Below are 12,637 nucleotides of genomic sequence, written 5' to 3'. Positions count from 1 at the left end.
GGCAGGAGAATGGCGTGAACCCAGGAGGCAGAGGTTGCAGTGAGCTGAGATCGCGCCACTGCACTCCAGCCTGGATGACAGAGTGAGACTCCGTCTCAAAACAACAACAACAACACAAAACCCACAGAACTGGTAATGGACAGTGCAGGACCCTGAATCCAGCTCTTGCACACTTTACAATGCTGACCTATAAGGAGAGGGTTTTTTTTTTTTTTAAGACAGAGTCTCGCTCTGTTGCCCAGGCTGGAGTGCAGTGGTGCAATCCCAGCTCACTGTAACCTCTGCCTCCTGGGTTCAAGTGATTCTCCTGCCTCAGCCTCCTAAGTAGCTGGGATTACAGGCATGTGCCACCACGCCTGGCTAATTTTTTGTATTTTTAGTAGAGATGGGGTTTCACCGTGTTAGCCAGGGTGGTCTTGATCTCCTGACCTCATGATCTGCCCACCTCCTAGAGGTTAAGTAGCCTTTTTCATGTGTAGGGATACCTTTCAAGAAAGCATGCTAGACAATGGTTGCAACTTAAATAATTTTTAGGGCCAGGTGCAGTGGCTCACACCTATAATCCCCGCACTTTGGGAGGCTGAGACAGGCGGATTGCTTGAGCTCAGGCCAGCCGGGGCAACATAGCAAGACCCTGTCTCTAAAAAAAATTAGCCAGGTGTGGTGATGCATGCCTGTGGTCCCAGCTACTTGGGAGACTGAGGTGGAAAGATAGCCTGAGCCTGGGAGGTTAAGGCTGCAGTGAGCCGTGATTGTGCCACTGCACTCCAACCTGGGTGACAGAGTGAGACTCTGTCTCAAAAATAAAAAAATTTTGGGAACAACCAATGCAGTGTTGAGGTTATATATTTATAAACTGATGGTGCTTGAAACTTGTAATTATTATTATTTTTGAGACAGAGTCTTGCTCTGTTAGACTGGAGTGCAATGGTGTGATCTCCCGACCTCCCAGGCTCAAGCAGTCCTCCCACCTGAGCCTCTCTCGTAGCTGGGACTACAGGCATGTGACACCATGCCTGGCTAATTTATTTGTATTTTTTTTAGAGAGGGGGCGTCTCACTACGTTGCCTAGGCTGATCTCGACCTCCTGGACTCACATGATCCTCCCCAAAGTGCTGAGATTGCAGGTGTGAGCCGCCATACCCGGCCGTGGTAACTAATTTTTCAGACTTTGGCAGGAGAATGATAATGACATTGTGTTGTAAAACTGAAATTTTAACTACAAATGAAAACCCCAAGTGTTTGGAGACGTAATTTTTATTTTTCAGATAAAACTCATCAGTGCTTTGAAACAAGCAGCTCTGAACCAAAGGAATCATTTGATTCAAGTAACCATTGGATCTTCCCAAGGCAATGGTGAAAGAAAAACAGACAAAAGAGGGGACAAGTCGGCCCGCTCTCCCTCATCTCACTCTGATAATCTAGACTTTTCCAAACAAGATGGCAACACCACTAGGCAAGAGATGTCCCCAGCTGGCGTCCCGTTGCTGGGAATGCAGCTTAACGAAGCGAAACCCAAAAAAGACCCCCGAAACGTTCAGCAGAATGAAGATGCCACCCAATACGAAGAGTCCATTCTGACCAAACTCATCGTGGAGAGGTGATTTTAATGGGGGTGCCATAAGGTATCACACTGCCAGTCAGGCGGTGTATTTTATTTTATTTTGAGACGGAGTTTCACTGTGTTGTTCAGGCTGGAATGCAGTGGTGCGATCTTGGCTCACTGCAACCTCCGCCTCCCGTGTTCAAGCAATTCTCCTGCCTCAGCCTCCTGAGTAGCTGAGATTACAGACACCTAGCACCACACCCAGCTAATTTTTGTACTTTTAGTAGAGACGGGGTTTTACCATGTTGGCCAGGCTGGTCTCGAACTCCTGACTTCAGGTAAGCCACTTGCCTCAGCCTCCCAAACTGCTGGGATTACAGACATAATCTGTGCCTGGCCTGAAGGTAATTTTATGTATTTTAAAAAATTATTGGGCTGGGCACGGTGGCTCAAGCCTGTAATCCCGGCACTTTGGGAGGCCGAGATGGGCGGATCACGAGGTCAGGAGATCGAGACCATCCTGGCTAACACGGTGAAACCCCGTGTCTACTAAAAAATACAAAAAAATTTGGGTATGTTGGTGGGCACCTGTAGTCCCAGCTACTCGGGAGATTGAGGCAGGAGAATGGCGTAAATCCGGGAGGCAGAGCTTGCAGTGAGCTGAGATCCGGCCACTGCACTCCAGCCTGGGTGACAGAGCGAGACTCCGTCTCAAAAAAAAAAAAAAAATTATTGTATTTTAGATTTAGGGGTTTACATGTGCAGGTTACAAGGGCATGTTGTGTGATGCTAAGATTTGGGCCTCTAGTAAGCCCATCACTCAAGTGGCAAATGTAGAGCCCCATGGCATATATATATAGAGAGAGTTTATTGTGGTGAAACATATATTACAAAATGTACTATCTTAATTATTTTAAGTGTGCAATTCAATGGCATTAAGTACATTCACAGTATTGTACAACCATCTATTAAATAGTAACTCCAGGCCAGGTCCAGTGGTTCAAGCCTGTAATCCAAGCACTTTGGGAGGCTGAGGTGGGTGGATCACTTGAGGTCAGGAGTTTGAGACCAGCCTGGCCAACATGGTGAAACCCCCTCTCTTCTGAAAACACAATAATTAGCTGGGCATGGTGACATGCGCCTGTAATCCCAGCTACTCAGGAGACTGAGGCGGGAGAATCACTTGAACCCGGGAGGTGGAGTTTGCAGTGAGCCGAGATCACGCCACTGTACTCCAGCCTGAATGACAGAGTGAAACTCCGTCTCGAAATAAAACCCGAAAAAAACAAAACAAAACACAAAACCCCAAACTCTTTGATTCCTCATCCCACCTTGAAACCCCTGGTGACCTGTTCCACTTTCTAGCTGTGTGTGTGTGTGTGTGTATATATATATATTTTCGACTTCATTCTTCCCATTACGTAGTTATATATTTTAACCCACTGTCACCTGGGTGTATTCACATTGTTCATTACCTTGAATTCCCTTTATTTCTCTGTAGCTATGAAGGGGAGAAAGTTCGTGGGCTGTACGAGGGAAAAGGCTTCGCAGTCTTTCAAGGCGGTTGTACCTATCGTGTGAGTTGCGCGTTTGAGAACCTGCAGGAGGGGGAGGAAGGTGTGGGGTGATGGTCAGAGATTTGCAAATCTTCAGTAAAATCCACTGACGCTTCAAAAGAAATTGGAAGCTCTTCATGCTGATTTTATTCTGAACCCTGATTACCTATTTAAGGTAAAAATAATGCTCAGTATAATACAAGTTATTTTAGATTTGTTTCTTTTCCTGATTATTTTATTTTTTCTTGAGACACGGTCTCACTGTCACCCAAGCTGGAGTGCAGTGGCACAGTCATAGCTCATTGTGGCCTTGACCTCCCGGAGTCAAAGGATCCTCCCTCCTCAGCCTCTTGAATAGCTGAGACTACAGGCGTGCGCTACCACACCTGGCTAATTAAATTTTTTTTTCTTGGTAGAGACAAGGACTTGCTGTGTTGCCAGGGCTGGTCTTGAACTCCTGGGCACAAGTGATCCTCCTGCCTCAGACTCCTAAAGTGCTAGGATTGCACGTGTGAGCCCCCACACCCAGTTGAGAACATATTTTTGTAGCTGAGGTCATCCTTAGGTCATGAAGATGAGGACCTCTTAGATCCTTTTTAGAGAAGGATGGATCCCAGCGTGGAGCCAGCTCAAAGTAGGACTCAGTAGGACGCAGCTGCTGCTGAGTGCACAGACAAGCATCTTCACACACGGGAAACTGGGATAAGGCAGCTGTGGGAGACCATTATCAGCGGCCGGCCAGGCGCGGTGGCTCCTGCCTATAATCCCAGCACTTTGGGAGGCCAAGGTGGGCGCGTTGCTTGAGCTCAGGATTGCAAGACCAGCCTGGCCAACACAGTGAAATCCTGTCTCTACAAAAAATACAAAAACTAGCTGGGCATGGTGGTGGATGCCTGTAGTCCCAGCTACTCGGGAGGCTGAAGTGGGAGGATTGCTGGAGCCTGGGAGGTCGAGGCTGTAGTGAGCTATGATCACACCACTGCACTCCAGCCTGGGTGACAGAACCAGACCCCATCTCAAATGTCAGCTGCATTCTAAGCATTTGTCATTGCTTTGTTTTGAAGGGTATGTTTTCAGAAGGACTCATGCATGGACAAGGGACTTATATTTGGGCCGATGGATTAAAATGCGAGGTGAGGCATATAACCAGTTATAGTTCTAAACTGTGATTGTTGGATGGAACAATCAGTTTCCCACAATTGAACAGACTGTTTTCGTGGATGTAATTCAGCATATAGGTTAAGAGAAATTCACAAAACCAGAGGATCTAGTAATTCATGACTGCACCGGACCCAGAAGGAATTGTTACTGGTTCCATTTGTGTGTTCTAGAGGTATTCGACGCCTTCTCAGCACAGAGAGCACACAAACATGTATGCAGCTTGTCCTACTTTTTTTTTTTTTTTGGAGACAGGGTCTTGCTCTGTTGCCCAGGCTGGAGTACAGTGGTGCAATCATGACTCACGGCAGCCTGGACCTTCTGTAGCCTGTCTTGCTTTTCACACACACACACAGTTTATTACACACTCTCTTTGGCACATTTACTTAGTTAGTTAGTCTGACATGGGGTCTTGCTCTGTCACTCAGGCTGAAGTGCAGTGGTGAGATCATGACTCATGGCAGCCTCAAACTCCCAGGCCCAAGCAATCCTCTCGGCTCAGCCTGCTGAGTAGCTGCGACTACAGGTGTGCTCCACGGCACCCGGCTAATTTATTTTTACTTTTTTTTTTTTTTTTTAGAGACAGGGTCTTGCTGTGTTGCCCAGGCTGGTCTCGAACTCCTGGGCTTAAGCGATCCTCCCACGTCGGCCTCCCAAAGTGTTGGGGATTATAGGCGTGAGCCACCGCACCTGGCCTATACCTTTAATTTTGAGATGAAACCATATCCATGGATGCAGATCTGTTTTTACTGGCTGCGTGTATTCCATTATGTGGCGTTCATTTCACCTGTCTTGCGGGGTTGAGGAGAATGTGTATTTTTAAACTGATTGCAAGGACCAAATTGTTCTCCAAGGGATTGTACCAGGCTCAATTCCCAGCCACAAAGTGAGTGAGCGCCTGAAATGCTATTCTAAAATTCTCAAATGCAGAGTTGCTAACAGATGGTGTTTATAAATGGTAATGATGACATTTAAAACACATGCGCATAATGCACTTATTCAAATAACACCCAGGCAATGATGGAGTCAAGTTTGGGCCGGGAAGCCAACTGCAGCTGGGCGGTGAGAGGAGCAGGGAGAGAGAGGGAGGGACTGGCCCTCACTGGCGGGGCGAGGAGGATCTCCAAGTTCCAGGGGAGCCTGAGGATTGGGCCCCCACCTTGGATTCATGCCAGCTCCCTTCCCATGGGACAGCGACTGACATGCAAGGTTTCTGGTCCTTATTTTATTCTATTTATTTTATTTTATTTTTGAGAGAGAGTCTTGCTCTGTCGCCCAGGCTGGAGTGCAGTGGCGGGATCTCGGCTCACCGCAACCTCCACCTCCTGGGTTCAAGCAATTCTCCTGCCAGAGTAGCTGGGATTACAGACACGCGCCACCACGCCCGGCTAATTTTTGTATCTTTAGTAGAGACGGGGTTTCGCCATGTTGGCCAGGCTGGTCTCAAACCCCTGACTTCAGGTCATCTGCCCACCTCAGCCTCCCAAAGTGCAGGGATTACAGGCGTGAGCCACTGCGCCGGGCCAATTTCTGGTCTTTAAATGGCGATTTACCAAGAACCCCCCTGTGCCTCATTGTCTCGGGAAACTCTCGGCAGGTGGGGAGGTCATTTTTGCAGGCACAGATCCCCACTCCAGTGCAGTCGGGGGCTTCTGGGCAGGACACCGGGGTCTCCTAGAAGCATCCTCAGAGAGAGGCCGGCTGGCCTCATGGGTCCTGGCTAGTGGTCAGGCCAGGCTGTGCTGCCCCTTTTCTCTGCTGACTTGGCTGCCTCCAGGGAGTTCGGGTTCCTGGAAGAGGACCCGACGCTGCTGCGTGGTGTGCAGGTGCTGCCTGCTGCCCACTCAAACGTCCTGGGCAGAGCGGGTTCCCTAGCAGGTGCCCCTGGGGCAGGCTGTTGACTGACTTGTTTACAGAATATTTTGATGACCTGTGGCAGAAAGAGGGATTGTCTGACCGGGCGCGGTGGCTCATGCCTGTAATCCCAGCACTTTCGGAGGCCGAGGCAGGCAGATCACCTGAGGTCAGGAGTTTGAGACCAGCCTGGCCAATATGGTGAAACCCCGTCTCTACTAAAACTACAAAAATGTGCTGCGTGTGGTGGTGGGCGCCTGTAATCCCAGCTACTCGGGAGGCTGAGGTGGCAGAATTGCTTAAACCTGGGAGGCAGAGTTTGCAGTGAGCCGAGACTGCACCATCGCACTCAGCCTGGGCAACAAGAGCAATCCTCCCTCTTGGGGGAAAAAAAAAGGAAAAAGAAAGAGGGACTTCCCCAGTCATCACTAAGCCTGAACGGAACAGTGAATTCACCTCCTTCGAGCGGGGTTTTTTTTTTTTTTTCCCTCCATTAGACACAGGATCTTGCTCTGTCGCCCAGGCTGGAATGCAGTGGTCATAGTTCACTGCAGCCTCAACCTCCTGGGCTCAACAGATCCTCTCACCTCAGCACCCCCAAAATGCTGGAATTATAGGCGTGGACCACTGCACCTTGGTGGCACGCACCTGTAGTCCCAGCTACTTGGGAGGCCAAAGTGGGAGGATCACTTGAGGCTGGGAGTTTGAGACCAGACCAGCCTGGGCAACATAGAGAAACCCCATCTCCACAAAATATTTAAAAATTAGTGAGGCTTGTGGCACACACACGCCTGTAGTCTCAGCTATTTGGGGGGCTGTGGTGGGAGGATCACTTGAGCCCGGGAGGTCGAGGCTGCAGTGAGCTGTGATTGTGCCGCTGCACTCCAACCTAGGTGACAGAGTGAGACCCTGTCTCAAAAAAAAAAAAAAAAAAAAAAGGCAGGCATGATGGCTCACGCCTGTTAATCCCAGCACTTTGGGAGGCTGAGGCGGATGGAACACCTGAGCTCAGGAGTTCGAGACCAGCCTGGCCAACATGGCAAAACCCCATTTGTACTAAAAATACAAAAAAATTAGCAGGGCGTGGTGGTGGGCGCCTGTAATCCCAGCTACTTTAGAGGCTGAGGCAGGAGAATTGCTTGAACCCAGGAGGCAGAGGTTGCAGTGAGCCGAGATGGCACCATCGTACTCCAGTCTGGGCAACAGAGTGAGCTCTGTCTCAAAAATAAAAACAAAAACAAATTAAATAAATAAAATATTTTTCTAGAGACGGGTCTCCCTATGTTGCCCAGGCTGGCCTCAAATTCCTGGCCTCAAGCAATCCTCCCCCCACGGTCTCCCAAAGTGCTGTGATTACAGGCGTGAGCCACTGTGCCCTGCCAAGGTGGGTTCTAAGAATTCGAAGTTCCCCGGGTCAGGATTGGAAGCCAGTGACTTTCCAACGTCACCTGCTCGCTCCTTCGAGCTCGGTTGACCTGCAACCTCCCAGATATTTCCTCCTGCCTGAGCTTCCGCCCAGTGGTCGGGTCGGATGAGAGAGGATGGGAAATGCAGACAAGGAAGAGAGAGAATGCGAGGGGGATGTTCAGTGCGTGTCCACAGGAGAGACAAGAACAGAGTCAGAGGTCAGGCAGCTCTTGGAACCGTCCACAGGACTAGGGATTCCCGCCCCCGCCCCCAGCGCTTCCTTCTGTCACCCCATGGCCGTTCTGCTTCAGGGCGACTTTGTGAAGAACGACCCGATGAACCACGGCGTGTACACGTGGCCGGACGGCAGCATGTACGAAGGCGAAGTGGTCAACGGCATGAGGAACGGGTTCGGGATGTTCAAGTGCAGCACCCAGCCCGTGTCCTACGCGCCAAACCCTGTGGTGCAATGGCGGTAACACGGGAAGGTGGGGCGGGGCAATACGTGAAGGAGCAGGGGCAGGGCAGGAGGGCAGAAAGAGGTGGGGTGCCCATGTGGAGGGCAGAAGGGTACAGGAATGAGAGAAGCCACATGGAGACAGAAAGAGGTGGGGCTAAGCATAGGGCATATTCACTTTTGTTTATTGAGTGAAATTATCGATATGGGGAGTCGCTTATTTTATTAATTTTTTTTTTTTCTTTTTTGAGAGGAGTCTGTCACCTAGGCTGGGGTGCAGTGGCAGCTCTAAGTTCCACTGCAGCCTCCTCTAGGAGTTCAACTAATTCTCCTCCAGTGGGACTGCAGGTAATGCCACCGCCCAACTTAATTGTATTTTAGTAGAGACAAATTTTGCCATGTTGGCTGAGACTCAGTCTCAAACTCCCCAACCTCAGTCCTGCTCGGCCTCCCAAAGAAATGCTGAGAGACCAAGCGTCCTGTCACCCTGGACATATCACGAGCTTTTAATAGGCTATTTATTGGGTTGTGTTGTTGTGTGTGTGTGTGTGTGTGTGTGTTAGCTTACACAGATTGCTTGAGACATATTGGAGGGATTGGGCACAGTGACTTCCAGACAGCAGCATCTGAATGGTTGCAGGAAGGAATGAGTTTGCCTGATCGTGAGAGAAGATAGAAACATTCTCTCTCTCTTTCTGTCTCTCACACACACAGATAAACCCTATGAAAAGCACTTTTGAGGAGGCTTTCAGTGTAAAATCAAACAAAGGTACTATGCTCACTTATGCCGGAGGCAATGCAAAGTGGTAGGATGTCCAAATGGCTAAAACAACAATGGTTCTGGTGCCTAGGAGAGAGTGACCTTCCGTTACATGGAAGGCTCAACTGTTCACTCCAAGTGGCAACAGACAGGATTTCTTTAGGTACTTAATTGACTAATAGTTACTGGATATGATGGAGCTTGAATATGATGAGTGCAGTCATTCTGTGCGTAATATGACACTTTTTATTTTTATTTTGGTAGTCTCGCTCTGTGCCAGGCTGGGAGTGCAGTGGCATGATCTGGCTCCTGCAACCTCTGTCTCCCAGGTTTGTGTTCTCCTGCCTCAGCCTCCCAAAGTAGCTGGATTACAGTGGCGTGCCACCACCCGGCTAATTTTTGTATTTTTAGTAGAGACGGGATTTCACCATGTTGGCCAGGCAGATCTTGAACTCCTGACCTTGTGATCCGCCCACCTTGGCCTCCCAAAGTGCTGGGATTACAGACGTGAGCCACCGTGCCTGGCCAATAAGGCACTTTATTAAGGAGAAATTGATTTGTGACATTATCTCATTTCCCCTTGTGTAGCAGTTTTACCATTTTCTTGACAGCAAAACAGAAATATGTCTTGCTTTACATATGGTGACCTCTTTCTATTGTGAGTTCTAGTTTTAAGTTGATATCCTTACATTTGACAAGCGTTTCATTGAGTTTGATGATTTATAGGGTGATATTATTTGTTTCAGGGCTCCATTGTACAATCAAGAGTGCGTGTTGGTATAAGGGAGACTGGGTGCAAAACATCAAAAAGGGCTGGGGAATAAGATGGTAGGTATGACTATGGCCGTGCTTGGGGTATGGGCAAAGAAGTGTTTGTGGGCCCAAATAATGTTCACTTTGGATATTTAAAAGTAAGGTGCAAAAGTTGTGCAGAACATTTTCTCTCTAAGCATGGTGTTTTTGAGGCCTTGGTCTAAAACTCTGCATCACCAGGCTGGAGCGCAGTGGTGCCATCTCCGCTCACTGCAACCTCCACCTTCTGGGTTTAAGCAATTCTCCTGCCATGATCGCACCACCGCACTCCAGCCTGAGTGACACAGTGAGATCCCATCTCAAAAACTGGCCAAATATTAACTAATCCTTGTTGAGGGAGCCATTAGGAATTTTAAAAACAAGCTCTTACCCACTTTGTCACCTTATTAAATAGTCAGAAGGTTTAATAAAGTGACTCATTCTGCTCCCTTAGGACCTCATGCCTACCTATCTATCTATCGATCTATGGATCTGCCTACCTACCTATCTATTTATTTGACAGTCTCACTCTGTTGCCCAGGCTCGAATGCAGTGGCATGATCTTGGCTCATTGCAACCTCCACCTTCTGAGTTCAAGCGATTCTCCTGCCTCAGCCTCCCGAGTAGCTGGGATTACAGGTGCCCACCACCATGCCCGGCTAATTTTTGTTTTTTGTTTTTGTCTTCGAGATGGAGTTTCGCTCTTGTTGCCCAGGCTGGAGTGCAATGGTGCAATCTCAGCTCACCGCAACCTCTACCTCCTGGGTTCAAGCAATTCTCCTGCCTTAGCCTCTCAAGTAGCTGGGATTACAGGCATGCGCCACCACGCCTGGCTAATTTTGTATTTTTAGTAGAGAGGGGGTTTCTCCTTATTAGTCAGGTTGGTCTCGAACTCCTCACCTCAGGTGATCCTCCAGCCTCGGCCTCCCAAAGTGCTGGGATTCCAGGCGTGAGCCACCGCGCCCAGCCTGAATTTAAATACAGAGAAGATTGTATAGGTACAAGGGGTAGATTTCTTCAAAGGAGCTCAAGGGGAGTGTTTAAAAGAATGTCTTAAAGGTAAATGTTGTGTAGGAGGTAACTGATTGTTTTTCTTCAGTTTCTTTCATCCTAGTTATAAATCTGGAAATATATACGAAGGCCAGTGGGAAGACAACATGCGCCACGGGGAGGGGAGGATGAGGTGGCTGACCGCCAACGAAGAGTACACCGGGCGGTGGGAAAGGGGCCTCCAGGTACGCCCGGGCGAGGGAGCAGTTTATACCCAGAGGTGGACACTCCACCGATTCTCAACACATGTATTATGTCTTTTCGGGTTTTTTTTTTTTTTTTTTTTTTTTTTTTGAGACAGAGTCTCTCTCTCTGTCGCCCAGGCTGGAGTGTAGTGATGCAATCTTGGCTCACTGCAGCCTCTACCTCCCAGGTTCAAGCAGTTCTCCTGCCTCAGCCTCTGGAGTAGCTGAGATTACAGGCACCCGCCACCACGACCTGGCTAATTGTTGTTTTTGTATTTTTAGTAGGGACGGGGTTTCACCATGTTGACCAGGTTGGATTCGAACTCCTGACCTCAAGTGATCTGCATGCCTCAGCCTCCTAAGGTGCTAGGATTACAGGCATGAGCCACCACACCCAGCCTGTTTGTTTGTTTTTAGAGACAGAGTCTTGCTCTGTTGCCCAGGCTGGAGTGCAGTAGCGTGATCTCAGCTCACTGCAGCCTCCACCTCTTGGGTTCAAGCAATTCTCCTGCCTCAGCCTCTGGAGTAGCTGAGATTACAGGCACCCACCACCAAGGCCCGGCTAATTTGTTTTTTTGTTTTTTGTTTTTTTGGTATTTTTAGTAGAGACGGGTTTTCACCATGTTGGCCAGGCTGGTCTCGAACTCCTTTGTATCTAAGCTGAGGGGCAGGTGTTATTTCTGTTTTACGGATGAGGAACTTACAGGGCTTAAATCATCTGCCTTAGTTCGAAAGACTCGTTAATAAGCAGCTGAGCTGAAATTGAACCCAAGTCTGTGCGGCTCCAGAGTCCAAGTTCTTTGCCTTTTCCAGTTTTCATTGCATTTATCCTAATTTTGAGGGGATTCGGGTAAAGAGAGAAACTGGTTTGCGCATGTCTCATGGCCGTCTGCTTTTTTTCAGAATGGCTTTGGAACACACATGTGGTTTCTAAAGAGAATCCCCAGTTCCCAGTATCCCTTGAGAAATGAATACATAGGGGAGTTTGTAAACGGACATCGTCACAGACGTGGCAAGTTTTATTACGCCAGTGGAGCCGTGTATGACAGAGAATGGGTTTCCAACAAGAAACATGGCACGGTGAGTACAGAACTGGGAAGATCGCATTTCAAACAATGATGGAAAGCCATTGAAATGATGTAAAGCCTTTGACATGTCCCAGTATAATTGCAGATTTGTCTATTTCTGCTTTCAGTTCTGTAAATTTCGCTTCATATATTTGAAGTTTGTTGTTCGGGGCGCACACGTGGAGGGTCATTATGCATTGGTGCTCTGGCTCTTTTGATCATCACGTAATTTCCTATTAACCCTGCTAATTTTCTTTCTTTCTGAGACGCAGTCTTGCTCTGTTGCCCAGGCTGGAGTACAGTGGTGTGATCTCAGCTCACTACAACCTCCGCTTCCCGGGTTCAAGTGATTCTCCTTCCTCAGCCTCATGAGTAGCTGGGATTACAGGTGCAGGCCACCATGCCTGGCTAATTTTTGTATTTTTAGTAGAGACCGGGTTTCGCCTTGTTGGCCAGGCTGGCCTCGAACTCCTGGCCTCAAGTGATCTGCCCACCTCAGCCTCCCAGAGTGCTGGGATTACAGGTGTGAGCCACCACACCTGGCCAACCCTGGTAATTTTTGTTTCTCTGAGGTCTATTTTGTCTGTGGTAAATATAGGCACTCTAGATACCTTTTTAATTTTAATTGTGGTAAAGTACACATAAGATTTACCATCTTAATCATTTCTAAGTGCACAGTCCAGTGGCATGAAGTACATTCGCATTGTTGTGCAACCATCACCATCCATCTACAGAACTCTTTTAGACAAAAGGCATGTCATTCTCTATTAAATTGCATTATCTATTTTATATAGGATAACTTACT

At 48.3% G+C, this 12,637-nt stretch overlaps 1 protein-coding gene across 1 annotated transcript in view; it reads left to right on the top strand.

Moving 5' to 3' along the window:
• Positions 1-12,637, top strand: part of LOC101011728 (radial spoke head 10 homolog B) — a 39,136-nt gene that overhangs the window by 2,511 nt on the left and 23,988 nt on the right. Inside the window, 7 exon segments of the mRNA XM_031665876.1 lie at positions 1,269-1,600; positions 3,048-3,123; positions 4,167-4,235; positions 7,833-7,996; positions 9,465-9,566; positions 10,645-10,765; positions 11,669-11,849. Coding sequence (XP_031521736.1) covers positions 1,269-1,600; positions 3,048-3,123; positions 4,167-4,235; positions 7,833-7,996; positions 9,465-9,566; positions 10,645-10,765; positions 11,669-11,849 — 1,045 coding nt within the window.

The sequence above is a fragment of the Papio anubis genome, chromosome 4, assembly GCF_008728515.1.
Source record: "Papio anubis isolate 15944 chromosome 4, Panubis1.0, whole genome shotgun sequence".
NCBI classification, from domain to species: domain Eukaryota; kingdom Metazoa; phylum Chordata; class Mammalia; order Primates; family Cercopithecidae; genus Papio; species Papio anubis.
Note: the sequence above shows the minus strand (reverse complement) of the source record. Positions and strands in the feature narration are given on the sequence as shown.